Below are 26,948 nucleotides of genomic sequence, written 5' to 3'. Positions count from 1 at the left end.
TTTTTGTTCTTTTATGACGCCTCCCCATGTTTGTGAACTGTGGAGTTGAGACCTAGCGAGGGTCTGTTCAGGCAGTTTCCTGAGGCAGATTCTTTCAGAGTGGCCTCTGCTGTGGAAAGTCCTCGTCTAAAGCACCATCAGCACAAGTTTTAGTACCTTGAGCTCCTGTTTCAAAAATCTGAAGAGCTTGATGAAATTAGAGATTAGGCCACTCATCTCAGGTAGCAAGCAAGAAAGCCGCTTGAGAAGGTAACATGCCGAAGATTTCGGGTTTGGAACCCAGGATTTAGTGAACCAAGGCAGGGTTCAAAATGGCTTCCCGTTTCAGGGATCTCCCTGGAAGGAAAGAGGCAACCTTCTTTTGTTCCTGTTTTCAACTGCAGTCCAATCTTATGCATAAAAACAAAGCTGGGAACCCTGGACAAGAAGACATCCAACTCCAAAGAGCTTTTTAAGAAAAGATTTTATTTATTTATTTCTAGAGACAGGGGAAGGAAAGGAAAAGGAGAGAGAGAAACAGCAGTGTGTGGTTGCCTTTCGCATGCCCCCAACTGGGGACCTGACCCGTAACCCAGGCATGGGCCTTGAGTGGGAATCAAACCGGTGACCCTTCAGTTTGCAGGCCGGCACTCAATCCACTGAGCTACACCAGCCAGGGCCAACTCCAACTAGCTTTTTCTTTTAATTGTTGTTCAAGTACAGTTTTTGTTTTTTACTCCCATCTCAGCCCACCCCCCCCAGCCCTCCCCATCTCCCTCCCATTTCCACCCCCCCCAGTTTTTGTCCATGTGTCCTTTATTTATTTATTTTTGCCCACGTTTCCCCCCCCTCTTTTTTTCCATGTGTCCTTTATACTTGTTCCTGTAAACCCATCCCCTTTTCCCCTGAAATTCCCTCCCCTCTCCCCTCTCCCCTCTGGTCACTGTCCAACTCCAACTATCTTGATAATAGTTCTTCACATGTGTTTTTTTCCTTTTTTACTGACTAAATTGCTCACCACTATCTTATATATCTCTCTATGAGGTAGTTAGAAATATTAACATCTTTACTTGTCAGAAAAGCCAGATATCAAGGCATTGTACTCCAGAATAACAATTGATATTTAGTATTTTACTAATACAGAAACTGGCTTTTCCAGAAGGAGTTAAAGTTCAGAATGTCTGACACTTGATGGGATACTAAAAAGCATGCTCTTCTCACCATAGGGCTTTGTCCAGAATAAATATTCTGAGTAAGGGCTTCTTGAATAGAGAAGTCTTAAAATCACATTATATAAAGGGAATTCCCTACCCATCTTTACCTCCTCTTTCCAAAGACACATCAGAGCCTCGGTTTCAAACCCCAAGTCCACTACTTACTAGCTATGTGACCTAGAGCAACTTAATTAACCTGAGCGTCAGTTTTCACCTCCAAAAAAAAAAGTATCCACCACGTCGGATTGCTAGCAGTAAATATGTTGGTCTTTGTAAAGCACTTAGAACAATGCTTGCAAAGCCTCAGTAACTAATCTTACATAAATAGAACTGGAACCCTTAGCAAGCTTACAAATTAAAAAAATTTAAGGTAATTCAAAAGTTGTCTGGATTAGCCCAGAGGACTCCAAACCATGCCATGGGCACTCAAACATGTGTTAAGTGATGATAACTCTGTTGAGTGTATGGGTGTTAAGAGTCCTGTTGAAGCAGAGTTAAAGACGTGACAGGGACTTCCGGTCAAGATGGTGGGCAGGTAAACATGGTTTGCCTCCTCCCACAAGCACATCAAAATTACAACTAAATTATAGAACAACCATCACTCAGAACCAGTAGAAATTGGGTGGAATGGAAGTCTGACAACTACGGAATTGAAGAAACCACATCCATCCAGATTTGTAGGAGAGGCAGAGACGCAGAATGGTCTGGTCCTACAACCACATGTGATGGATAAAAATTAGGGAGGGATATCTCAGGAGCAAGGAGTCCCAGCCCCACCCCAGACCCCCCACCCCAGGGTTCCAGTGCCAGGAAGGTAAGTCCCCGTAACTCCTGGCTGCAGAAACCAGCAGGGATTGAGTCAGTGGAAGAAACTGCTGTGGTCCCAAGCAGTTCCATTTAACAAACCCACACACAGACTTACTCAGACTCACTCCGAGCTCCAGCACCAGAGTTTGAAAGACACCAGTGGCACACAGAGAGGAACTGAAGTGTCTGGCATCAAGGTGAGAGCTGGGGGACAGCTTTCTCCCAGACAGAGAGGCAGGCAGAGCAACAGAACCAGCAGGGCAGTGCCACATCTGAGACTCCATCAACCTGTTTGCCCTGCCCTAGAGGTCCCCTAAGACTCAATCCCACCCAATTTACAGCTGTTAAAGGTAGCTTTTCCATATGACTGGATAATCTTGGCTCATACTTCACAACTTGTTAAATCCTCTCAAACAAGCAATAGCTGGCATAATTGAGCCCCCAGTCCCTGTACCTCTTGTTAAGTGACCCCTGGCAGGGCTCTAGCAGCAGCCAGCCTAGATTCACAGCTTGGCTTTGCCTGTGCATCTCCAAGCGCAGCACAAGTAGCAGCTAACTCAGATTGCTCTATATAGTTCAGGCAGGGTGGCCCCAGGCAAAACACAGGTGGAGGCTGAACTTGGCCTGCACCACTGGGAAACCCAAGGCCTGCACACCCAGTAGACTACCACAGACTGCACTGGAGCACCACCACCCTGCCCCCACACAGCTGATCTTCCACAGAGCTGGTCAGTGGTCACAGCCAATTCTTGCAACCGACTGGCTTGGATAAATCCCTCCCATTCACTTGCCAACAGCAACCAAGTCTCAACTACAAGAGGAGGGTGTATTCAGTTGACACAAAAGGCACACCTGAAATACCCAGCCTGGGTGAGAGGGGAGGCTGTGCCACTGGACCCTACCACAGGACACCTACTACAGGACACCTACTACATTAGGCAATACTACCGAGACATGGAGTCAAAGCAGCTCTACCTAATGCATAGAAACAAGCACAGGAAGGCTGCCAAAATAAGGAGACAAAGAAACAGCCGAAATGAAAGAAGAGATCAAAACTCCGGAAAAAGAACCAAAAGAAATGGAGATAAGCAACCTATCAGATGCGGAGTTCAAAACACTGGTTATAAGGATGAATAAGGAACTTGGTGAGGACCTCGACAGCATAAAAAAGATCCAGTCAGAAAGGAAGGACACACTAATTGAAATAAAGAACAATTTACAGGGAAACAACAGTAGAGTGGATGAAGTTGAGAATCAAATCAATGATTTTGCACATAAGGAACAAAAAACCAATTATAACAAGTAGAAAAAAGAATTTTAAAAAATGAAGATAGTATAAGCAGTTTCTGGGACAACTTCAAGCATCCCAACATTCGCATCACAAGGATGACAGAAGGAGAAGAGAACAAGCAAGAAATTGGACAGCTATTTGAAAAAATAATGAAAGAAAACTTCCCTAATTTGGTGAAGGAAATAGACATGCAAGACCAAGAAGCATAAAGTCCGAAACAAGATGGGTGCAGAGAGGCCCACTCCAAGACACATAATTAAAATCTGAAAGGTTCAAGATAAAGAGAGAATCTTAAAAGCAGCAAGAGAAAAAGCAGTTAGCTACCCACAGGAGAATGTCCATAAGACTGTCAGCTGACTTCTCAAAAGAAACTTTGCAGGTTAGAAGGGACTGGCAAGAAATATCCAAAGTCATGAAAAGCAGGGACCTACAGCCAAGATTACTCTATCCAGCAAAGTTATCATTTAGAATTAAAAGGCAGATAAAGAGCTTTGCAAAACAACAACAACAAAATAATGGAGTTCATCATCACCAAACCATTACTATATGAAATATTAACAGGGTTTATTTAAGAAAAAGATCAAAACTATGAACAATGGCAATAAAATCTATCAACAACTGAATCTATAAAACGAACTAAGCAAACAAGAACAGAGAGAGAATCATGGATACAGAGAGTGTTTTGATGGTTGCCAGATGGGAGGAGGGTGTAGGGGAATGGGTAAAAGGGTGAGGGGATTAAGAAGTACAAATAGTCATGGTAGTACAAACAATAGCTAGGGGGATGTAAAGTACAGTATAGGAAATGGAGAAGCCAAAGAACTTCTATACCTGACTCATAGACATGAACAGTGGTGTGGGTCTTGCCTGTGGGGGTGCTCGGTGAAGGAGGGGCAAAGGGGGAAAATCAGGACAACTGTCATAGCATAACCAATAAAACATAAAAAAGGAAGTCACAGAATTGTAAGCGTGATCTCGTTTTTCCAATTATTTTCTGAATAGAAATCCAAAAGGAGGGCAGCTAAGGTGAATAGTGAGTATTTATTGATGCCTTCCATATGCGTGATAGGTAGATAAAGTGGAGGGGACGTCCATTCGGGACTGAGTTTCCCTTTCCGACCAACACAACGCGCTTAGGTAGACCTTAAGAAAACCCAGAGGAAAGCTCCATAGGCAGCCACCCTAAGGGCGAGAGGACAGTGTTTTGTATATCGTGAATCGAAATACGACTCCAAGGAACTGAAATAGGGATCTTCACCCTACTTGACAAGTGACTCAGCCTCAGTGCTTCTGGAGAGCGCGGAGCGGTCGGGCCCACTAACCAAGAGAATCTGCGCCCGACCGAGTCGGTCAGGTGATTTGAAATCATCTGGTGAATGGCACGCTAGACTGACAAGAAACGGTGAGCGCACGAGCGGCTGGTCCGGGTTAGCGAAAGCCCTCAGCTCGAGTAACACAGCCCAGAGCAAGGGGCAGGGTGGGGAGGACCGCTAACCGCACCCGCAGGCAGGGTCACCGCCCGAAACGGCGGCGACGCCCGGGGGAGGGGCGGGAATGGGAGTGGCGGGCGTGGAGGCGGGGCTCCCGCTGACCGCCCCGCCCTGCGCAACCTGGGAGGAGAAGAGTCGGGAGTCCGGGCAGCAGCTCCACTTGCGCTTGCCGCCGGGCTCCGCAGCCGGGCACGCGGAGGCCCTCTGGCCCGCACCCAAAGCTACCAGAACCCAGCCAACAGACGCGCGGCAGCCGAGGCCCCCGAAGCCGGCGCCGTTGACGTCAGGCCGACCTCAGACGTGACGCCGCGGCGGGGCGGGAGCCCGGGCGGTGCTGGAGGGCGTTTCCGGAGCACGGGCTGGGCGAGGGCCGCTGACGTCGGGCTCAGGTGCGCGCGCTTGGTGGGGCACGGCCCAGGTGGTGGCCCACGTCTCCAGGTAGCACCCTGCCGCGGTAAGGTGGTGACCTGGGACACGGACGCGGGTCGCCATGGGGGCCGGGATTAGGGAGCGACGGGAGGGCTCTCCGGATTGTACTCACGTGACCAGCGGGGAGGTTTGAGTGGGGGCGGCGAGATGGGTGGGCCCTCGAGGGCGAGGCGGATTGTGCGGCTCCGTACCTCGTGAGTCTGCCGTCGCGACGAAGGGTCTTCCCTCGGGCCGGGGCCGTACTTGCAGCGCCACTTCCTTGGCCAGCCTGGTTTTCTGCGGTGGCCCGTCTGACCACCAGAGCTAACCGGGGTTGTCTACCCTGCAGGGCCGCGGCGAGAAGGTGAGAATCCACGCTTTCCCAGGGAGCTGTGTCCACCTCGGTCCGCTCCCTGCTGGACCCCGCCGCGCCTGAGGGGATGGAGAGCCGCCTGGGAGGCTCCAGCGCTACCTGTGATCCCACGCTGGTCGGCCCTCGCTAGCTGCTCGAATTATCCGTTTTATCCACCACGTAGGCCTTGTCTCCTGAGTCAGTGGCGTTGTGGTTCGAAAGAAATGGAAGAAAAGGAGCGATGTGACCGATTCCCTTTGGTCCTCCTGCATTGAGGCCTGGTTGGTTTTTGCAGAGAGGAAAATATAGCAAGAAAATCGTGATTTTTTTTTTTGTTGTTGTTCTTGGAGGGGGGTGGGAGGGGAGGGGGGAAAAGGGAGCACGGTTTTAGATTTTTTTTCAAAATCTGCACTTTGACAGTGGTGGTGAACTACATTAATCCAAAAGTTATTTTTTTATGAAGAGATGGATTGTATTCCCTTTTGATTCCAATCGTTTTCCCCCGTGACAAAGCATAAATCATGGACACCAGAAAATAAGGTGGACCTCAGGAATCCTGCAGACTGAGAAGGTTGCATTCTTCCTCTGGAGGGAAGGGTGGGGTGTTTTTAGCCTTCTCTGGAACCTAAAACGAAAAACATGAGTTGCGTGCCATGGAAAGGAGACAAGGCCAAATCTGAATCACTGGAGCTGCCCCAGGCAGCTCCCGCACAGATCTACCATGAGAAACAGCGCAGGGAGCTTTGTGCCCTGCATGCCCTCAATAACGTCTTCCAGGACAGCAATGCATTCACCCGGGAGACGCTGCAGGAGATTTTCCAGAGGTAGGGGGCCCCTTCTCGGTTTCTTGATACTTTCTGCTATATCTGAATTTCTGTGGGTGGGGCAATGTCTCAGTTTGCCTTCAGACCAACAGGTATGATCAGCTAGATGATGTTCTGAGCAGGTATGAGGGACACAGAATTGGAAAGATAGTCACTACCATTGACTGAGCACCTACTATGGGTGAGGCACAGTGCTAAGAGCCTCAGTGCTGTCACATCATGCTGATTTAGAATGTTCTCATGGAATACGTGTTGTTACTTCCATTAAGGGATAAAGACGTGACTCAGAGAAGTTCAGTAATACTCCCGGGTAACATAGCAAGCGATGGAGCCAAGTTTGAATTGAGGCTTGTATCTGTGCTATTGACCACCAATGCTATAGTGCCTTCAAGGATTTTGTGGCCTAGGAGGGAACGAGGGACAAGATAAATGCACACTCAGTCACTTGACATCAGAGGTGGAGTGGTGGCCTTGGCGCTTTTCATACATTGTCTGGTGTAGCCTCCCAGCGTGTTGTGCTGTCTCTGTACTGACAGAGACACAGGCAGAAAGCTCGGGTAATTTGTCCATGTTGGGAAGTGGACTCTTGGTCTCCTCGCTTTTCTACTTCATTCTAGATACCCTTTCTTACCTACTTGGCCAGGTGCTGCCTGACAGGAGGATGGAAGTTCGGTGTTTTTCTGTGTGCTCTGATGTTCTAAAATTCTTTTTTCAATGGCTTGAGAAATTAATTCTGCGGGAACTAGTCCCCTTCAGCAAATGGAGCCTTGGCAGGTGAGATAATTTGTCTCGGATCACCAAGTCATGTCAGCACGTCTGCAGCCCGTAGCAGCTTTGGCAGTGAGCCCGTCTGGTTCCTCCAGCCAGGAAGTGTTAGGCCTGCTCGGTTCTCAGTGCAGAGAAAGCTCAAGAGTTCTTCAAGTAGTGCATATTGGCAGTTCCAGAAGACCCTCTTCTGACTCCCTTCACCCAGCGATGAAATTATTGCCCCTGAAGGACCTGAATCACAACCAGAAACAGCCCTCTTGGGGTGATTTGTGAAGCCATAGGTGTGGACCGTTTACCCTGAAAGAAACATAGTCCTCTCTTAGAAGAATGTTAATCCCAGTGTACAAAGTTATAATGAGGTAATTATTTTTCACTGCCAAGAATAACCACATTTATGCCTCTGCAGGGCGGATGTGTCATTTGCATTATGTCCATTATCTGGCAAATAGAATTAACTCTTTAGGAATTGGGGCCCTGGCAGGGGAGGTCATTTGTCTCCTATCACCACGTCCTGTAACTGGAAGGAGCAGAGAGGAGGCTCATCCACTAGACTGCTTCCTTTTGACCAGCCATTAATATTTCTTCTAAATTGAATGTTTGCAGATTATTTCCTAACGAAAGACTAGCAAGGAGAGGACTTGAATGTGCTTGGTACTTGGTAATACGTAGCGATCTTGAAAAAACCTTAGGATTCTTTTTAAGCAATTTGCCCAGTTTCACTCGCCAGTAAATTTCAACAGTCAAGATTTTGTGTGTTCATTCATAAGTTTTTCGGGACTGTAAATTCGGCCCCTGATCTAACACGACGGTGATCACTAACACAGGTGAACACTCTGTGCAAAGCACTGTTTCCTGTGTTGTCTCATTCCTCACACTGATCTTACAACGTAGATTCTGTTAACATATTCCTCATTTTTCCAAACGAGAAATCACGGCACAGAGAGTTGACAGAGCCATCGATGGCAGGATTCCGACCTAAGCTTTGTGACTCTGGGGCCTGTCCTAATGGGCCTGTCCGCCTAACTGCCCTGTCGCTTTCTGAGTACCGGAAGGCCTGTTATAATGGTTGTGTCATCAGGAGCCGTTCCCCTGCTAGTAAGCTGGTCTGGGTCTGAAGATGCGGGCTGTGGTTGCCGGCTGTGTTTCCCCTCCATGAAAGAATGTTAAATATTTGCTAAACACTCACCTGCAACCAGCGTTCTATTCCTGGCTTTTAAAGCTTTAGCAGGTTGTATTACACTGCTCAGTTCCCTATCAGCACAATGTAAAGATCCACTTTAAAGTCACAGCAAACCAGTGCATGAAGAGAGTATACTCTGCCCCTGTTCTCATCTATATTCAGTATTTTGTGTGAAGGGATTCTGTGGGGATGAACAGAAACAAAGAAACAACAACAACAACAAAAAAAGCCAGAAAGGGATCAGAGGAAAAGCAAAGGGGAGAAGAGGTGAGACAGAGGAAACTGAGTTTTTTAAGCAAGCATTCCTTGGCCGCCTGCAGTGTGGCAGGCACCACAGGCACTGTCGGGAAAAGGCCAGGACTCCGTGGCTGAGAAGTACACACATGTTGACCAGGCCTGGAGGACAGACTCGAGTAAAGTTGGAGCCAGGGATTTAGACCAGTCTAAAAGGAAGAGGTGGTCTCTGGATCCTAATGGAAAGGACGGTGATGATGGCGGCTTCAACTAGACCACTCGAAATTCTACGATCGAAAGTTCTGTGGTTTTTTAAGATGTGCTAATGAATAGTAGAAATGAGGAAAATTTTTACTAATGTCATTTGTTGAGAGGAAATTCATCCTGGCAGCTGAACTTGAGCCAGATAAAAGAGAAACACAAAGCAGGGTGGAGCTGCAGTACAGCCATGCGAGAGGTGACTCATGTTGGGAATGGAAGCGAATGGGGACTTAGGGAGAGCTGAGCTCGCAGCTTGGCAGCATCGTGGGGAAGGGAAAGAAAGAGGAGTCAGAGGTGTGGCGGGCCCAGTCCCTGGTTTGGGGGGGGTGGTAATGTCCCCGGTGATGGCAAAAAGAGGTTGGAAAACGGTCACTTTTTGACGTGAAGTTAGAGAAAAGGTGAGAAATAGGGCAGGTGGCATCACTGCGCATGTGTGTAGATAGGGATATTTTATCTCAGACATGTTATCATTTGCGCCTGTACATCGAAAAAGAAAGAACTTAGAAGTTAAACAGTGTGGTATCAGCTTTGCAAGATTGTTTTGAAAGTCCTTGGGTCTCAGACATTTTCACTATATTTGTCTCAATTTTTCAGTGCTCAGATGTTCTTGTAGCTAGGTATGTGTTCATTTCTTTCCCCACTAAAATAGCTATTAAAATCTAAATAGACGAAAACTGCCTTGGTACTGGGGGCAAAGACCTCATGTGAGGTGGAAGGGACAGACTGGGGCACAGCCAGCACTCTCTACCACAGGGGCGAGTCCTCCTGCCGCCTTGATAAAAGGCCCTGAGCAGGTGGCAGGGGCCACGTTTAAAGGCATGTGGTTCTAAGTTGAGAAAAGGTGGTGGTGAAGGCTCGCCTGTAGAGATTCGCCGTCTCTCTCCCTGGGTGGGACAGACGCTGTCACTCGCATAGCCAGCATCTGCCGGGTACTTCTGAGTGCCTGGCCCTGTGAGCTGTACTTTATGTACACTTCGGTGATTTACAGGCATCAGAGAGTTCTGAGCCGTAGTTCCTAATGTCACCACATCTGTTCAGAGCTGATAAAAAGGGAAGTGATTAGAGGAGAAAGGCATATGGATGAATGTCTGCACATCTCCTTTCATTAAAGTCTGAAGTCACCAGCAGAGCCAGACACGGTGGTAACCACGGGAGAGGACCTGGGATTGAACTGGGGTGTGAGGCCTGGACTAGAGCCCATCTCTCACCTACAGACCCTTCACACCTCATGGCTCTAAGCTCTGACTGACGGCAGTGAGGAGCCTGCTTAGTGGTCCAGAATTTCCAATGAATTCATTAAGAGAGTCAGGCCCGAGCAGGAGTTTGCTCAGGAGTCTCAAGAAAACCATCCGTTGGAACAGAACAGGATCCTGTGGAATTTTGTGGGACCGGTGTGTCGCGATGTCCAGGAGGCTGTTCGGTGTGGCCTTAGCTCTGTTCAGAGTTAGGAGGTTGCCCCTGGCTCTGCCACTCACTAGCTGTAGGTGAGCGGCTGCTCACTGTCACCTCGCTGCCCTGGTCTCCGTGTTTACACTGTGGGGTCAGTCTCCGTCTCAAGACTGTTGGGGGGATTAAGTGGTAAAGCTGATCGAAGTAGCTGGTACCAGGGGCACTGGTGGGTGGGCCCCACTTACTCACATGAGCACTCTGGGACTAGAGGGAGGCCATTCTCCCGTGTCCTGTATTGACCGGTTGGACCCAGCAGATGTTCATTCGGCCACCAGTGCCGCTCTGTGAGGGGTACAGAGGAGGGGGGCCGTTTCCTGTTTGTCCAGGCACGTGTGAAACAACTGCGTTCTTCAGTGGACCTGTGAAATAGGAATTATTCCCGTTTTTACAGATAAGCTGATAGACATGGAGATTAAATCCCACAATTAGTACTGATACTGCCTGGGTGTGAACTCAGAGACGTGTCCTCCCGATCCCCCTCCTTTTCTACTACAAAGGAGCCAGGCAGGATTCCATGCAGGAGGCAGTGTGTGAGGTGGAGCCTAAAGAAGCCAGAGGGTTTGACTTGGGACAGGAAGTGGGATGGAGGAATGGGGGCCTCGTGGCCACGGTGCTTGAGGTGCACTAAGGCCCCATGAGAGGGAAGCAGCAGGCCGGGCAGGGCTGGAACTGGCCAACCAGGCAGTTGGCTCCATGGGCATTTTTCTTTCTTTTTTTTAATTTTTAATTTTAGAAAGAGGGAATGGGAGGGAGAAAGGAAGAGAAACATCATTGTGTGAGAGAAATAATGTGTTGCCCCTCATATGCCCCCAACTGGAGACCTGGCCCCCAACCCAGGCAAGTGCCCTGACCAGAACCAGTGATCCTTCAGTTCACAGGCCGGTGCACGTCCACTGAGCCACGCCAGCCAGGGCTCCATGGGCGTTTATTATATAAGAGAGTGAAATGACACCTTGGTGACCGTGGGGGGAACACATAGGTTAATTGGAGGAGGAAGAGTTGAAAGCAAGGTTGTCAATTCAGGACCCTGTTAAAAGTCCAAGTGTGGAAAGACAGACTCAAAGAGCAGGCTGACAGCTCTGGGGAGTGTGGGGTTAGGGAGTGGAGGGCTCGAGCAAGAAGGAAAAGGGACAAGGGTGTGGTGATGGGGGGGCGGAGGTGGAAATGGAAGAGGGTATAAAAGGAATAAATACTGGTAATGGAAAAAATACAAAAATAGTGTTCAGGTGAGGGGCCTCTAGGTAGGGGAGAGAGTGAGAGGAGACAGGAAGGGACATGAAAATGAGAAGATGTCAGACAGAAAAGGTCCTTGCAGGACACACCTCCCAAGAATTGTGTGTGTGGTCAAACTTGTTTGAGAACTGAAAGATGTCCCCCACTTAAGGCTTAAGGTGGGGGACAGGGTGAAAGATGGTGGAGGGATTAACCGGGGAACACTGCCACATCACCCGTGGACACTGAGGACCCAAGTGAATATTACTGCGTCAGGGGTTCCAAGAATTCTTGCAGCAAACCTGTTTTCTTGATTCACGCAGCCATCGTATTGAATGTTTTCTCTAGGAACACACTTGGGAAAGCGCAGCCGTGAGCTTTGAGCCCGGGAGGGACTTAGGTGGTGAAAGAGGAGGGAGGCCCTGCAGTTCCTTTGTTGGCGCCTTCACGAACCCGCTGGCTGGAGACTGCTCCGGAAGAACTGAGAAAAGGTGGCGAGGGGACGGGAGCCTGGTGTGTGTTGAGCTGGGCTTCCTTTCATGCGCTTCCGAATTTAATCCGAGGGCCTGAGAGCCTTCCTCCGGTTAAACCACGTTTCAGCCCAGGCCCCAGGGGCTCCGCTGGCCTTGGTTCTCATTACCCCGCCACACTGCCATTCCGATCGGGGATCCTTGCTGTAAGACAGGCACAGTGCTGGATCCCAACAGGTTTGCGTTTGAATCCTAGCACTGTCACTGGAAAGATAAGTGATCAGGCCTTGCTGGTGAGGTTCAGTGGGTTGAGGGCCAGTCTGCCAACCAAAAGGTTGCTGGTTCGATCCCCAGTCGGGGCATGTGCCTGGGTTGCAGCCTGATCCCCTGTTCTGGGTGTGCAAGAGGCAGCCAATTGGTGTTTCTCTCCCCACTTTTCCTCTCTCTAAAAATAAATAAAATCTTAAAAAGAAACAATATGAAAAAAGAAAAGTAATCAGGGATGTCGTTCAAACTTGAGTTTTTTTAAAACCTATAAAATGGAAATGATTCATAGCCTCATAGGCTTATTGTGAGGATTAAATTAGAAATATGAAAGCCTGTCATGGGCTTGGCACAGACATTTTCAAAAAATGGTAATTGTTGTTACAGGGAACACATTTTGGTTGCAAATTGTAACTTAGTGTCTTCAGACACCTTTGCCCTGGGGACAGGCACACAGCTTTTCTCACTTTAAGGGCCCACTGCTGTTCTCAGGAAAAGAGACAGGATGACAAACACAGAGAACATTTCCAGAACATTCCTTAAGCACCTGTCATGTGCCAGGCACCCTTCAGGCCCTGGTGATGTCGCATCAACAGGACCTGGCCCCTGCGCAGGAGAAGGCCCCTGCGTCCCCTGCTGTCCCTCTGGTGTGGAAAAACACATCTGGGAAGAGGTGTCAGGTAGTGACAGGGCTGGAATGTAACTGAAGGAAGTGGCTGGGAGGAACCTACGGCCGGGTGGTCAGAGGAAGCCTCTGAGGTGGTAATACTTGGGACCCAAACAACAAGCAGACCAAGTGACGACCTGGGGGAGAGTATTCCAGGTGGTGGCAACCGTGGGTGGGTACAAAGGCCCTCGGTGAGCAAGACCTCTGTGTGCGCAAGAAGCCAAGGAGGTCGAGTGGCAGGAGGTGCGATGGGGTCAGCGGGGCCCCGAGGCCTTGGCAGGCTGAGGGGAGGTAGTGCAGGTTGTGGTTCAGTGTTTTGGGGGCCACTAGAGGGTTTAAGTGGCGGCGGGAATGTTTTCTGTGTTGAAAAATTACCCCTGTTTTCTGTATGTAGAAGTTTTATACTTTTTATGAGATTTCTTCAGTTTTTAGAACAGACCTACAGTCTCATTCTGGAGACAGCACTGAGCAGCCTCCTGGACGCCTCTGCTTTTACTGCCCACTTCCCTTCCCCCGCACTTAGCACCCATCAGGTGGCCGTTCCTCAGGCCCTGGCCTCAGACCCTGTGAAAGCAAAATGCAGCATTGGAAATGCCTTTCAACTGGCCTTGCCTTGAGATGGAGGCCTGGCAAAGAGGCGGGGCCAAGAGTGGCCTTAAGCAGCTGGGTGAGTGAACCAGACTGCAGTGGAGTTTTGTTGGGCACCAACATTTTTTTCAGCTGATTCTTGGTGTTTTCAGGTTTAAAAAAATTCTCATTTAAGTGTTTCACACATGGACATAGGCATTCAGCATGCTTTCGGCGGGTCATGCACCCCAGTTTAACATAGGCCTTACTACTTTTTATTGCTTCGCATCTGGCCCCAGCTTGCATTGTACATTCAGGTTGCCTGCCGGGGCCCCTGTAGGCCTTTGGGCATGAAATGATTAATTATATCAAGTGTGCAAGCCTTGACTAGAAAGCACTTGAGCTAAAAAAAAAGAGTAACAGATACTACCCATGCTGATATCAAATACTACTTTCCATTGTTAAAAGAAAGGCTTGTATCAGGGCGGGAAAATCAGCAAGGAAAGAGACTGCAGAGATGAGTGGGCCCAGGATCTCACAAAGGAGGCTATTCCGTGCTAAATGACAGGTATAGGCCCCATCACTGTGAATTACTGTTTGGCATAAAAGGAGGTGTAGTCCCCAGGACAGTAGGAGCCCAGCCTGCAGACTAGTTTGTTGAAAGTTGGTTACAGTTGACTTGAATGGAGGAAACGAGCTTCCAGGGGACAGTGGCGTAAAGGCCGTTTCTGTAGTGCAGGCTCAGGTGGTGGTAGGCTGATCAGCAGGGCTCAGCCCTCCTCTCACATCTGTAGGTTGTCTCCAAACACCATGGTGACTCCTCACAAGAAGAGCATGCTGGGAAACGGGAACTATGATGTGAACGTTATTATGGCAGCACTGCAGACCAAAGGCTACGAAGCAGTTTGGTGGGACAAGCGCAGGTAACCTAACTAGTCTTGACTTGGGAACTGGCACACAGGGTATGAGGGAGGAGGAGGTAGGTGGGCGGTTGTGGTATGAGAGCTGGGAACCTGGAAGGGTTGGCTGCTGCGGGGCCTGACAGCGCTCCTCTTCCACAGGGATGTCGGTGCCATCGCTCTGACCAACGTCATGGGCTTCATCATGAACCTGCCCTCCAGCCTGTGCTGGGGCCCGCTGAAGCTGCCTCTCAAAAGGCAGCACTGGATCTGTGTTCGAGAGGTGGGCGGTGCCTACTACAACCTTGACTCCAAACTGAAGATGCCTGAGTGGATCGGAGGCGAGAGCGAGCTCAGGTGCCTGTGGGCGCTGATGTGTGGGGAGGGCTCCTGTGCTGCGTTCGGCACCTCGACCTCCTCTGTGGTTGGCGAAGGAAGTGAAACTCCCAGCTCCTTGGACCTCTCCCTGCCTTACCTGGAATCATAAGGTCCCAGATTTGAAAGACCTGAGTCTTTGATGGCCTATGGAGTTCCCAGTCTGGGATGCTGGCCTCTGGTCTGGTGGGACCGGCATGGTAGTGTCACCAATACCCAGTGGTGACCACGGAGCTGCCAGGTCAGGGGAAGACATTCAGGCCAGGGAGGGTGAAATTTCTGAGATCAATGAAGGAACTTTTCTTATTTTTAATAGTTGGAAGCCCTTTAGAGTACTTTTGGCCTGGCTCTGTTTGTCACAGAACTAGCTGCGTTTGACAACAACATGAGGGAGAGTGGAAGTTCAGGTTGGAAACCTAACTGGACAGACTGAAGGGATGGAAGACTTGGAGGGAGATCTGTTCCTCCAAGAACAGATCACTGCGAGTGTTCTTTAGGGTTGCCAAGGGTACAAATAATGGTTACTGGTGAACGTGGGGCCCCAAGACTGGAATTTGCAATTTTACCAGCATTTTTTTCTTTCATTTTTTTCCCCATAGGAAATTTCTAAAACACCATTTGCGAGGCAAGAACTGTGAACTCCTGCTGGTGGTACCAGAAGAGGTGGAGGCCCGTCAGAGTTGGAGAGCGGACCCATGACAGTTCTGTCCAGCCTCCGTCCCATCTGCCCCGGCGCCCTCCGTGATGTGCTGTGGCCCGTGCAATGGGTCTGCCCCCACCACTCCCCCAAACATCTCAGCAGGTCTCTCCCCACAGATCTGACAGTGCAATAGGCCAGATGTGTGAAATGTCACAAGAACCAAGCAGTGTTCCTTGTTCCTGGGAAGGGAAGGTAGGCGCTTTCTGCACACGGCAAGCGGCAGAAGACCCTGATTTCATTTGGAGAGAGGGGAAAAGGTGGGTCCTAGCTTATTTCTCCCTTTCCTCTGAGGACTTGACAGAGGCTCTGCTGGAGTTCACTGCCGCTCTGACCTACCTGGGGATGCTGCCTCCATCTCCCCTTTCCTGGCAACCAGTGGGTCTGAAGACACAGTGCATGCAAAGCCCGTGTGACTGGTTTGAAGGACCCAGAGCAAAAAGGGCCTCTCAGGAAACGGTCTTCACAACCCCAGCAGCAGTGCAGCATGCCGTCTCCAGCCTTCGATGCCACCCCTCACCCTATTTTTAAGGGTGGTTTATGGCCATCCTTGTGGAGTTTTATAGCGCAAAATTCTCTAATATTTCATACCAAGTGGTTGGATCCTGCAATGTGGTAGTGTGACCGGGTAACTAGACACCTAAGAGGACTTGACCAAAGCTAGGTGGGCGTGGCCACCTTGGCTGCCTCACTCCAGCATTGTCCCTGCCACTTCACTACAGTCATTTGGGAGGCTCTGGGGCACAGCTAAGCCAAAGGGCAGTTTTCCCAGTGGCAAAAACTGGAAAAAAATAAGCCTGCCTTCAACATCAAGTTCCACCAATTGAAGCAGTTGGATGAGGAAAGTATTGTGAAGAGACTAGCTAGAGTTGGAAGTCCTGGGCTCCGAGTCAGCACAGTGACAAGCAGAGTCCTCAAGTCAGGTGGTCATGTGCATTATGTTATAGGACCTGGATTTGTCATCTTTCTGTGATTTCCTTTACAAATCAACTGAGAACTGATCACCCCATACCTCTTTAAGTAGTTGCAGGCCATTTTCCTCCTGTAACTTTGGAAAACAGAAGGGGAGTACATGCCACACATACTGCGTGTCACCAAAGTGGTTGACATTGCCTCAAGGCAGGTGGGCAGGCAAAGATGACCTGGCTGGCCCTTGCAGATCGATGGTCTCACCAGGCCTGAGAGCGACTGACTTCTCCAGTAGTAAAGCCAGCTCTCGGCTTGCACGTCAAACGTGAGGAGGCCAACTGGGATGAAGCCGAGGCTTTCTCCTCCCCACTGTGACTGGAGTGCATGTTTACACCAGCACTTTTTCTGCACATGTATCTTCAACAAGGCTGTTTTCTATGCTTAGTAAGAGGGCACTAAGCAGCTACTGCATTACACCATCTAAGCAACTGACCAGTCTCTTCTGTACCATTTTCTACATCAGACCTGCTTGGCACCACAGAGAGCTCTTTACCTTACCCCTGCACAATGACATTCCGAACACCACCAGCCAGAAGTTACAGCCAACCTTGCTGGTTGTCACAACCAGGACCTTGGCTCCACTGGCACTGTCAGGGACAGATAGTAAGCCATTTCCTGGGAAGAGGGGGAAACACCTCCAATCTGCTTGGACCTGTGCAGATGGCACTTCAAAGGAGTCCCCGTGTCCTTGGAGTCCATGAGCCAATGGGATATGCAAAGATGCTTAAACATTTCAGGGCTGGTTTCTCTGTTCATATCCAATTCTGGTGCTTAGAAACGGGGACCCATGCTGATGCCCAAGGGGAAAAAGTCCCATTTCCTTTAAAGAAGGGGGCAGGCCTCACCCTGATGCCCAGTGAGGGGCAATCCTAGGCTTTTTGTTTTCCTTGCTTTTATTCCCCACCCTTTTTTGTTGGCCTTGTGCTGGGTTTGTTTACAAAAGATGTATTTTGTTTAACCAAATATTAAAAATGGAAAATCCATACATAAACCTCACGTCTGTCTGAACTGTGATTATGAACATAAAGGAACAAAGGGGGTAAACATGGTGTGATGCTGCGTTAGGAGGAATTCACTCACATCCACACGCCATTTTCAGAGCTACACTGTCCTCTGGTGCAGTTTGTATCTGCCCTTCTGAAATGGTCTAATTTCGAGGTATGTATTTATCAGAAGTACACAACATAACACTTTGGGCCGGAACAATTTTTAATATTTAAATACAAAAGTGAGCACTGACTCTTACTGTCCTAGACACACACACACAAAGGTCTAACAGCCAAAATGTGCAGCGGAAGTAAGCTGCTCTGCCCTCCGGTCCCCATCCTGTGCTTTAAGCTGCTGCCAGCCAGCCGTCTTTTCCAAAATACACAGAAATTCACAGTGGCTGCTTTTACACTGCAGCTGTAATGTGTTTGTGTTTCTTACGGTGTGCACATCAAAACAACAGTCGGCCACGGTCGGGGGCACGTCCTTCCCAATGGCCCCCACGTTGAGATACTGAGATGGGGTCAGGAGTCAATTTAGCAAAAGACATGGGATGGCCAGAGTGGAGGAACCATCTGCACTGCCGCACTCTGGTATCAGAGTGAGGACAAAAGTAGTAAGTCAGGATAGCTTGGAGGGCACAGCTGCAAGTAGGGAATCTCTCCATGAGATGACATGGGGAAAATTCTCCCAACCAGGTTTGGATAGATCAGTGTACCCAAGTTTCAAAAAAAAAAAATCAGGAGTTCAAACACTACTGAATTTTCAAACTTCTCCTGCTGAGACAGGTCAAATAGCAGTAACAATCTAGATCTTTCCAGGAAGTGAAGGTAGAGCCCCTGGCATTCCTCCTGACAGCCCTGTGTTAGGCCCTAGAAGTATCTGGAACGGAAAAGGAAGGATATAAGGCACTGTACAGGCCCAGGGATCTCATTTTTCATCCTACATAACAGGGCAGACAGGCTCTACAAAATAATGCTGACAGCACCATCAAGAACATGGAACAGATCCCACCCTCTACCCACACGTGAACTGCTGGTCCACCCAGGTGGGGGAGCCATAACCAAGTTGTAGCTCCATCACTGGCAAAAAGCCCCGGGCCTGGGCTCACCTGCCGCTGCTGCAGTTGCTGCTGCTGTTCCATCTGCAACTTCTCAGTCTCAAAGACAACAGGAAGAACCAGGATCATGAAGGAAGTTGTCCCGATCCACAAGGCTGCCCTGGAAAACCTGCGGGAGGATTTGTCAGCACCGTGGTGAGGCAAAACCAGGCAGCTGCACCAAGAAGGAACAAAGTTTCTCACGCTATGTACGTCAGTGTTTTTGATAATCGTATTCTAACCGACTCCTACACAATACTCTGACCAGAAACAGGAGCAGCAGTGCTGGTAGCTGTGCATCTAGTGAGAGCAGTTTCAACATTCTCCTGAGTTCTTACAGAGATTTGAATACGTTAATTAACTCACCTATTCTAAAACGACCCTAACAAGGCCCCTGCCCGACAAGAATCCCTCCTTTATAGAATAACTAAGACTAAGAAAAGTTAAGGTATCACAAGTCCAAGGTCACTCAACGACCTTAGGTGGCAGGCTGGCTCCCAACCCAGGTATGCCACCTCCAAAGCCCGTGTTCCTTCATGGCACCCCAGGCACACCCCGCCGTCTTTGCCCTTTTCCCTTACCTGTACATTTTTTGAGCCACAAAGAGGGAGAGATCAAAAGTGGCTCCGGCCGCGGACCGGATCCTCTCCGGAAACATCTCCGTCAGACCCCAAAGTCTTTCCAACAGGGTCTCATCCGGCTGTGATGAAGGAGGTCCGAGTCTTGGCCGAACCGGCGGTAACCTCCTCCCGACGCCGGGACACGCCGAGCCGCCCACCCCTACCCCGGAGCTAGGACACTCTGGGCCAAAAGAGGCCCCTAACTCCGCTTCTCGTAGAAGACGCTCCGACCTCGCCAGGCTCAGCTACGCGCCTTTGCCCCGGTCCCGCAGCACGCGGAGCTGACTCCCGGGCGGGACGTTCTCGTCCGGAACCCCGCTTCCCGCCCCGCCCCGCCCCGCAGGGCCCCAGTACCTCCTCGTCGTCTTCCTCTTCCAGCTCCTCCTCAGTCCTCTCGGCATCACCCTTCGGAGGCAATTCGTCTGGGGACAGGGGAGCCCCAGGGCCGGCGGCGGCGACTGCGGCGGCCATTGCTGTAAGGAGACACCGGAACCGGAAGAAAGGCGAGTGTAGTGCGGGCGGAGGATAGAGCGCCCTTCCGGGAGCCGGAGGCGGGAGCGCTGCGGGCGAGCGACACCCTCTGGTCCGCAGTCAGGAGGCGGCTGAAATTTCAGTGGAAATGGAACACAGGGGAAACTTGCTAAATTATGGAGTAATTCTGCAGTAATTTTGGCTAGGGGGTTTCGCGGGTTCAGAAACCTGCATTTTTAACACACCTCCCATGGATCCCATTTACTTTATTTATTTATTTATTTTTAAAGCCAGTCAAATTGAGTAGTGGGGGGTTGTTTTCCAACTTTAGTGACACTAACTTTAGTTGAGTTCTGATAACCCACTACCATCGGACCAGCCTACTTCATTTTTAATAATAATGTACTTTAAGCCCTGGCTGGTGTAGCTCAGTGGATTGAGCGAGGGCCTGCGAACCGCACACTCGCGAACCGCGAGTTGAACCGATTCCCAGTCAGGGCACATGCCTGGGTTGTAGGCCAGTTCCCAGCAAGGGATGCATGAGAGGCAACCTTACATTGGTATTTCTCTCCCTCTCCCCTTCCCTTCCTCTCTAAAGATAAATATTTTAAAAAATAATAATGTACTTTAATAGCAAACTTACAGGAACGGCCCAGAAGACATTAAAAATGGGCTTGCATGTAGGACAACTCAGAAGTATAGTGAATGGACGAAATCTACTGTGTGAAAAAAAAATGCCATAAACATCATTTAATTGCCATCAATAAGACATTTACTTGTTTTTAAAGATCCAAAGCTGGCATCATCCAGAAAAATGTATCAGGGTTGTTTGTTTATATTGTCATCAAGTGGAACTGCTAAAATTGTTCACTGGAACATTCTGACTTGCATTAATGCTTTATGTCCCCACATTTATATTTTAAAAACTCACACACAAATGAAAAGGGAAAAACTGCCAACACCTGATTTCTGTTCCCTGTTTTCCACTTGCAGTCATATACTTAGATACCTTTTGACTCCATGGTGGGGGTGCAGGGGGAGAGGGTGGGGAGAGAAAACATTCAGAACTACCAACAACAGGAAGAGAATTTTTTTTAAGGAAACGTTTTCCATCATAGTGGATTTTTAAGCAAGTATGCTGCATACTAGCTGGATGTCTTTTGGCATAACTGTTACATGGTTGCCATGGATAGCACACAAGTTGGTGTTTTCAAAAAGGCCAGACCAGACAGGCCTCAATGGCCTCCTGCAAAGCACCAACAGCTGCACTCTGGAAATGCAGACCTGTTTTGAAGTCCTGAGCAGTTTCTTGCACCAAACGCTGGAAGGGAAGTTTGCGAATCAGTGCCTTTGGCCCCATTACATGGCACTCTCTCCCAGGACCTACTCCACTAGTTTGGCTATAAAAAATAAACTCCCTGATCAGTAGATTTCTCCCTATTCTTCTAACAAATGTTTCTGGAGGTCTTCACTTCCTTCTCCGGTTGACACTCTTCAGTTCATTCAATTCCTTCTTCATTATCTGGAATTCGGCAGTGGTCTCCGAGAACTGAAAGTAAAGCAGCAGACTATTACAAAGGACATTTCTGGGCTGAATCAAGTTTTCCAAGGCCAGCCCTGGGCACTGGGGAGAGGCCTTGGGCATTTTAACACTGCCAGCCAGCCTCCGTGACAGGAACCGATTTGTAACTGGGCAGAACCACTTCAGGTACTTGAAGAACACAATCCACTCCATCAATTTTTTTTTTTTGTTTTAAATCTCTAGTCTTGCTCAAAGTAAAGCCTTTATTTTTTTTAAAATATTTTTTAAACTACTTTATTTATTTATTTTTAGAGGGAGGGGATGGGAAGGAGAGTGGGAGAGAAACATCGATGTGCGGTTGCCTCTCATGTGTCCCCCCACTGGGGACCTGGCAAGCAATCCAGGCATGTGCCCTGACAGGGAATCGAACCAGTGACCTTTTGCTTCACAGGCCCGTGCTCAATTCACTGAGCTACACCAGTCAGGGAGTTGTTTTTTTGTTTTTTTTTTTAAGATTTTATTCATTTATCTTTAGAGGGGAAGGGAAGGAGAGAGGGAGAGAAATACCAATGTGTGGTTGCTTTTAGTGTGTCCCCTGCTGGGAACTGGCCTGCAACACAGGCATGTGCCCTAACTGGGAATCGAACCGTGGATGTTTGGTTCCCAGGTCTGCGCTTAACCCACTGAGCTCTACTTGCCAGGGCCATCAATGGTTTTTAAAAAACAACTTACAAATATATATTTAAAAGATTTTACTTATTTATTTTCAGAGAGAGGGGAAGGGAGAGAGAAAGAGAGGGAGAGAAACATCAGTGTGTGAGCGATGCATCCTATCAGCTGCCTGTTGCAGCCCCGTTAGGAACCTGGCCTGTAACCGCAGGCCAGCACTCAATCCACTGAGCCACACCAGCCAGGGCTCCATCAACATTTTTGATCACCTAGGATTGCACGGCACTCACTGTGTTAACAGCAGCACACTCCAGGAGTTGAAAAAGGCAGACACTGGTGATTCTAAGCTAAAGGAATAATTGCTTCTAAGCTGTAGCTCCCATGATGCATAGGGCAAAAAATGCTTAAAAAAAAAAGAATGCCGTTTTCCTCATCGGGATCTTTCAATGGACTTGATTTCATGACAGGGACAGAAAGAGAGAGACACTCTCTGAAGTAGAGGTCAGCTTACTATGAGAGCTACACTTCCTGAGCAATCCACTATCCTGAGTGTTTTACTTGTATGATTAACTCACTACTAGTGACTCCCACTATCATGCCTAGTTAATTGCTGACAAAACTAAATTCTTCACACAGATCTCATAAGTTGCCTAAAGTCACACAACTGCTGTGCAGCTGGACAAGAAGCCAGGAAGTTTAACTCCAGACCGCACGCTCTTAACCACTCCAGTGTACCCTCTCCTGCTTCTCAATCGAACTTCATGTGTATCTTTAGGCCCGACAGGCTGCTGGGCTTTGTTGTTGCTGCTGTTTTAATCCTCAACTACAGATATGTTTATTGATTTTAGAGAGAGAGGACGTGGGTGGAGAGAGGGGGTGGGAGGGGGGGAGAGAGAGAAAAATCCATCAGTTGCCTCCCTTAATGTGCCCCACCTGGGATCAGACCTGAACCCAGGTGTGCGCCCTGACTGGGAATGGGACCCACACCTTTCTGGTGTGTGGGCCGACGCTCCAACCCACTGAACCACACCACACGCCAGGGTGCCTGCTGGGTATTTAACAGTCACAGGAAACAGATGCCAATGCAGAGAGCTCCTGGGCAGGTCTGCGCCGGGCATAGGCGAAGGTCTGCACAGGACAGGACGCCTCCAAGCCGTGAGCAGATGGTCTTCCTTCCCTTTATCCCAGGCTCCCTTTATTGTTCTGCATTTAGCTCAACTGCCCCTTCCTGTGTGGCGCCCTCCTGGCTCAGAAGAACTCTCTCTTTCACACGCTAACACCAGGCCCTGTACAGACTCTGAATGTCGCCTTTACCATGAGGAACTGTCATCGCCTTTGTCCTCCGTCTCCCTCCACCCCCTGCTGGACTGTGACTGCTTGAGGGCAGGGACTGTGTCTGATTTCGGTTTGTGTCTTTGGATGCAAAGCAATGTACCTGGGCAACTGGCACTCACAAGGTATGAGCTGCACAAACTGATTCGAGGTGGAGCCTCCCTTGGAAGGAAAGCCCAGGCAGCCCTTCCCATCACCTTCCTCACCATGTCAAGCAGGAGGTCCACTTTCATCTGCAATAAACTGTTCTCTTCTTCCAACTGCTGGTTCCGCTTCCGGAGGCGCAGAGCCTCCCTCTGGTCCACACCTCCACTAATCCCTGCCTCTGGTNGCACTCACAAGGTATGAGCTGCACAAACTGATTCGAGGTGGAGCCTCCCTCAGAAGGAAAGCCCAGGCAGCCCTTCCCATCACCTTCCTCACCATGTCAAGCAGGAGGTCCACTTTCATCTGCAATAAACTGTTCTCTTCTTCCAACTGCTGGTTCCGCTTCCGGAGGCGCAGAGCCTCCCTCTGGTCCACACCTCCACTAATCCCTGCCTCTGGTGGAAAGATAGAGGTGGTGATTACAAGGAGGGTTTCCTCCCACAGTCCTGCTAGACAACACGGCAGGAAATAGGCACACCTGCTATCCAATGGCCATTTTCAAACTTCAGGCTTTGTCCGGCCAGGTTCATAGTGGGGGTTCCATAGTCAAGGCCCAGCTCCACCTCTCGGGCTGACCGATCCAACTGTGGGTGAGACACTGCGTGCCACTTCAGGTGGCCATGGCCCTCACAGTCCCAGCACCTCTCCTAACCACAGGACCCCGGGAACTCCTTTCTCTCCTCTACTCATTACCCAACACATTTAACAGTGTTTTTTGAAGTCAGAAAATCAAGGAAGGTGTGACAAACACTTTTAAACTATAAGAGAAATGAAACATACTGCTTTATATAATAGACGTTTTCTGGAAAAAAACTACATTATGTTGAAATTCATTAAATGAATTATTGTACATCTACTGTGAAAAATCCTTTTTAAGTGTAATAAGCCCAAGTTATCAGCTGCTTTCTGTGGAGGTACATACAGGGTCGAGCAAAAGTAAGTTTACGGTTATGAATATGCAGAACAATTTATTCCTGTATTATTACCTATGAATTACTGCATTATTTTCCACATGAATGGTAAACGTACTTTTGCCCACCCCGCATCAAGCAGCAGTAGTAGCAGCTGTTCTTTGCTCTATTTTCTGATGTTTCTCCTCCTCACTGAGCACCCACCCGGCTCTTCCCTCACCCACCCCGCGTCAGGCCTAGTGCTGGGTGTTCAGAGAGGAATGCGACCACCTCTGCCCTTGAGGAGCCTGGACACTGCCTCTGGAGCTGTGACAGAGCCTTCTGCAGGCCATGAACGGTGGCAAAACACCGTCTTTTCAGAACGACTTGATCCTTGGACACGACTGAAATCGATCCCCGGCCACGTCTTGGGAATAAAGTGAAGTCAAATTGGATAATACACGGAGCCAATGATCGCAAGACTGACTGCTTTACTAGGTTCCTGAACAAGCTCTGACAGCGATTTCCACAGAGGAGTTCGAACTCATGTTAGCAAGAGCAGCATAAATGAAGAGGATGCCCCCTCCTCGGATGCCTCTAGGGCCCCCCCCCCCCCGCTCCCCATCTGGGACCAGGCTCGCAGCTCAGTCACACGCACACCGGGCTGCCCCTCGTCCTGACACTCACATTATGCAGGTTGGACAGAGAGGCAGACTTCCGAGGCGGAGTCTTCTTCGGGCTGAATGTGTTGCCAAAGAGAGGCATCTTTGGCCTGACCAGGGAAAGGTCGATGTTCCCTGTGCTGGGGGAAGAACAAGTCACAGGTACAAACAGTGGAGTGAGTGACTCTATGTTACTGCCCTAAAACCACTGCAACATACATCCTCTGTGGCTATTCATAGCCCTGGCAGTGGCCCCCACGTGTCGAGTGCTCGCCACGTGCCAGGCAAGCAGAAGCTACAGCCTCTGCACAGAGAATCTCAACTCTCGCAACCAGCCTCTGTTGGCTCCTCTAGTTATCCCCATTTGACAGAAAAGGTTTAGAAACACTAAGATCCTAAAAGGGAGCTAGAATTTGAACACAGGCGTGTGTGGCTCTACAGTTTCTGTTAACACAGGCAAGCGCTTGACTTGCCTGTTAAACTTTGTCACAAGCTGACATCACCAGATTCGCAGTCTGGAGCAAAGGATGCAATTCTACTTACTCCCACACAATGGCGGGAATCACACTAGGCAACAGCCTGGGCAGAGACTCCATTTTAAAGAAATGAAGCTATATTTATACTTCACTTTCAGATGGATAACAGTGCCTCTCACTCAGTGTGTAGGTCAAAGGTCACCTGTCCTGTAGGTAGGTGAGGTGTCCAGTGGGAGGAGGAGGCCCATAAAATGGCAGAGCTGACACAGCCAGTATCTAACAGATGAGGAAAGGGAAGGGTCTGTACTTGCTCCCTTTTAAGTCAGATCCCATCATCCACAAACAACTCTGGCAGAGACCCACGCATGGGTCCTGGAACATTACGGTGGACCTGGAGATCCCCTTGGCAGCCTTCTTTCTAGTGGAACTCCCCGGGGAGAGTGGGCCCGGTGGGCTCAACCCCAAGGAAGTGAAGAGAGCATCTGGGTCCCAATCATCACTGTGCGCTCTCCCGCCCCCCCAAGCGGAACCCTGGGCCGCAGGCTTCTTCATTTGTGATAAGGGAAAACAACAGTACCAGACCCACGGGTGGTTAAAGCACTTTGGTGTTTACAAAAAGCCGGGCCATGTGATGTTTACAGCAACCCAAGGATGTCTCCATCTATAAATCAGGGAACCGAGGCTTAAGCTAAGTAACTTGCCCCCACCAAACCGCGGGAAGGTGGTGAAACTGGGCTTCAAAACAAAGCCTAAAGTGCTGCGCGGACGAGGACAATCACTGCATCACTGCGCAGTGCTCTACAGTTTGCAGTGGGCCATCAACTACATTATCTTATTTTAACCTAACAAGAAAGTGAGCCTTTGGCTTTCATCGGATTCCCAAAGGGACCCACGCCACTCAGAGCCATCCAAGTACGTCCCCGCGCAGGTACCCGTCTCCCACCACTCAGCCGGTGGGTTCAGTGGACGGCAGCGAACAAACGTTCGCTCGCGTGCGCTTCACAGTCCACCTACGGGAGGAATTACTATCCCAATTTACAATCAAGGAAAAACACTTCGACAGGGGCTGTCACCAGCCTGGGGTGAAGCCTGCCTTCGCTCCCGGCCCGGCGCCCTCAGGCCGCTCCAGCAGCCGGGAGGCGCTGGGTCCCCTAGGGAGCGACCGGACATCCTACCCTTCTTCAGCCCTCCGGAGACGCCGGGATGGAGACGTACTCTACAGGTTCCAGAAATCGGGTTTCAAATAAACGCCTATACCACCCGCAAGCCGCCCCGAGGGTTCGTGGTCCCCGCGGGCCACGCCACCGCCCGCCCGCAGCGCGCACGTACAGCCCCGCCTCGGCCTCTACCACCGAGAAAGTGGGGGTGCCTGGCGCGGCGGAGCCCACTTCGAGAGCCTCTGAGAAGCACCAGAAACACCCGAGAACTGCTTTCGATATGTTAAATGGACTCCACAAAGCGATTGTCTTCTGGAGTCATTTACATGTTTCCCTGATACCGGATAGAACGAGGAACAACACTCGCTCTCCCCACAGACCTGCGGTCTGGTCTCTCTAACTCACACAGGCCGTCACCTTGGTAACTGCGTCTGGCGGCAGCGCGCGAAGGTTCCATTGTTGTGGGATAGGGGGACGTGGTGGTCGCGCCCGGCGTTGCCTGGGGAATGCCGCGACTCACAGTAGCAAAATGGTCCTCT

At 49.7% G+C, this 26,948-nt stretch overlaps 3 protein-coding genes across 11 annotated transcripts; 1 reads left to right on the top strand and 2 right to left on the bottom strand.

Annotated features, from left to right (window-relative positions):
- Positions 1 to 1,816: 1,816 nt before the first annotated feature.
- CBY1 (chibby 1, beta catenin antagonist) lies at positions 1,817 to 26,565 on the bottom strand. 7 transcript variants are annotated; one of them, XR_005069696.1, is made up of 7 exons: positions 26,468 to 26,565; positions 24,802 to 24,916; positions 23,703 to 23,808; positions 23,501 to 23,619; positions 20,875 to 21,103; positions 4,942 to 4,946; positions 1,817 to 1,828 (listed from the first exon to the last, which is right to left on the bottom strand). XR_005069696.1 is itself a non-coding variant. In XM_037067815.1 (5 exons), exons 1-5 carry the CDS (start codon positions 25,370 to 25,372, stop codon positions 21,023 to 21,025), a joined length of 474 nt encoding a protein of 157 aa, XP_036923710.1. In that variant the 5' UTR covers positions 25,373 to 25,421; the 3' UTR covers positions 20,292 to 21,022. The 7 variants fall into 7 exon arrangements, 1 of the variants encoding a protein (XP_036923710.1); XR_005069692.1 differs by having other exon boundaries at positions 26,428 to 26,559; XR_005069694.1 differs by having other exon boundaries at positions 24,802 to 24,911; positions 26,428 to 26,559.
- JOSD1 (Josephin domain containing 1) lies at positions 4,908 to 17,362 on the top strand. Of its 3 annotated transcripts, none has more exons than XM_037067814.1 (5): positions 4,908 to 5,170; positions 5,539 to 6,365; positions 14,232 to 14,360; positions 14,499 to 14,693; positions 15,311 to 17,362. In XM_037067814.1, exons 2-5 carry the CDS (start codon positions 6,181 to 6,183, stop codon positions 15,408 to 15,410), a joined length of 609 nt encoding a protein of 202 aa, XP_036923709.1. In that variant the 5' UTR covers positions 4,908 to 5,170; positions 5,539 to 6,180; the 3' UTR covers positions 15,411 to 17,362. The 3 variants fall into 3 exon arrangements, with proteins under 3 accessions (XP_036923709.1, XP_036923708.1, XP_036923707.1); XM_037067813.1 differs by having other exon boundaries at positions 4,908 to 5,219; XM_037067812.1 differs by having other exon boundaries at positions 4,908 to 5,235.
- TOMM22 (translocase of outer mitochondrial membrane 22) lies at positions 17,569 to 19,589 on the bottom strand. The gene is made up of 4 exons (XM_037067817.1): positions 19,438 to 19,589; positions 19,045 to 19,163; positions 18,476 to 18,593; positions 17,569 to 18,246 (listed from the first exon to the last, which is right to left on the bottom strand). Exons 1-4 carry the CDS (start codon positions 19,552 to 19,554, stop codon positions 18,172 to 18,174), a joined length of 429 nt encoding a protein of 142 aa, XP_036923712.1. The 5' UTR covers positions 19,555 to 19,589; the 3' UTR covers positions 17,569 to 18,171.
- Positions 26,566 to 26,948: the final 383 nt, after the last annotated feature.

Source organism: Sturnira hondurensis, unplaced genomic scaffold (genome assembly GCF_014824575.4).
Source record: "Sturnira hondurensis isolate 20B ecotype Veracruz unplaced genomic scaffold, ASM1482457v3 Scaffold0017436, whole genome shotgun sequence".
Classification (NCBI taxonomy): domain Eukaryota; kingdom Metazoa; phylum Chordata; class Mammalia; order Chiroptera; family Phyllostomidae; genus Sturnira; species Sturnira hondurensis.
This window is presented reverse-complemented; position numbering and strand designations above follow the sequence as displayed.

Bases quoted from the DNA above. Each gene is read 5' to 3' on its own strand.
- JOSD1 (XM_037067814.1), top strand. From the start codon at position 6,181: ATGAGTTGCGTGCCATGGAAAGGAGACAAGGCCAAATCTGAATCACTG. The intron at 6,366-14,231 runs GTAGGGGGCCCC...TCACATCTGTAG, and splicing joins CTGCAGGAGATTTTCCAGAG to GTTGTCTCCAAACACCATGG. The intron at 14,694-15,310 runs GTGCCTGTGGGC...TTTTCCCCATAG, and splicing joins GGAGGCGAGAGCGAGCTCAG to GAAATTTCTAAAACACCATT.
- TOMM22 (XM_037067817.1), bottom strand. From the start codon at position 19,554: ATGGCCGCCGCAGTCGCCGCCGCCGGCCCTGGGGCTCCCCTGTCCCCA. The intron at 19,164-19,437 runs GTACTGGGGCCC...CCTTCATCACAG, and splicing joins AAGAGGAAGACGACGAGGAG to CCGGATGAGACCCTGTTGGA. The intron at 18,247-18,475 runs GTGAGCCCAGGC...TTTCCGTTCCAG, and splicing joins AGCAACTGCAGCAGCGGCAG to ATACTTCTAGGGCCTAACAC.
- CBY1 (XM_037067815.1), bottom strand. From the start codon at position 25,372: ATGGAGTCTCTGCCCAGGCTGTTGCCTAGTGTGATTCCCGCCATTGTG. The intron at 23,620-23,702 runs GTGTGCCTATTT...TCTTTCCACCAG, and splicing joins AAATGGCCATTGGATAGCAG to AGGCAGGGATTAGTGGAGGT. The intron at 21,104-23,500 runs GTGAGGAAGGTG...CTTTACTTTCAG, and splicing joins TGGACCTCCTGCTTGACATG to TTCTCGGAGACCACTGCCGA.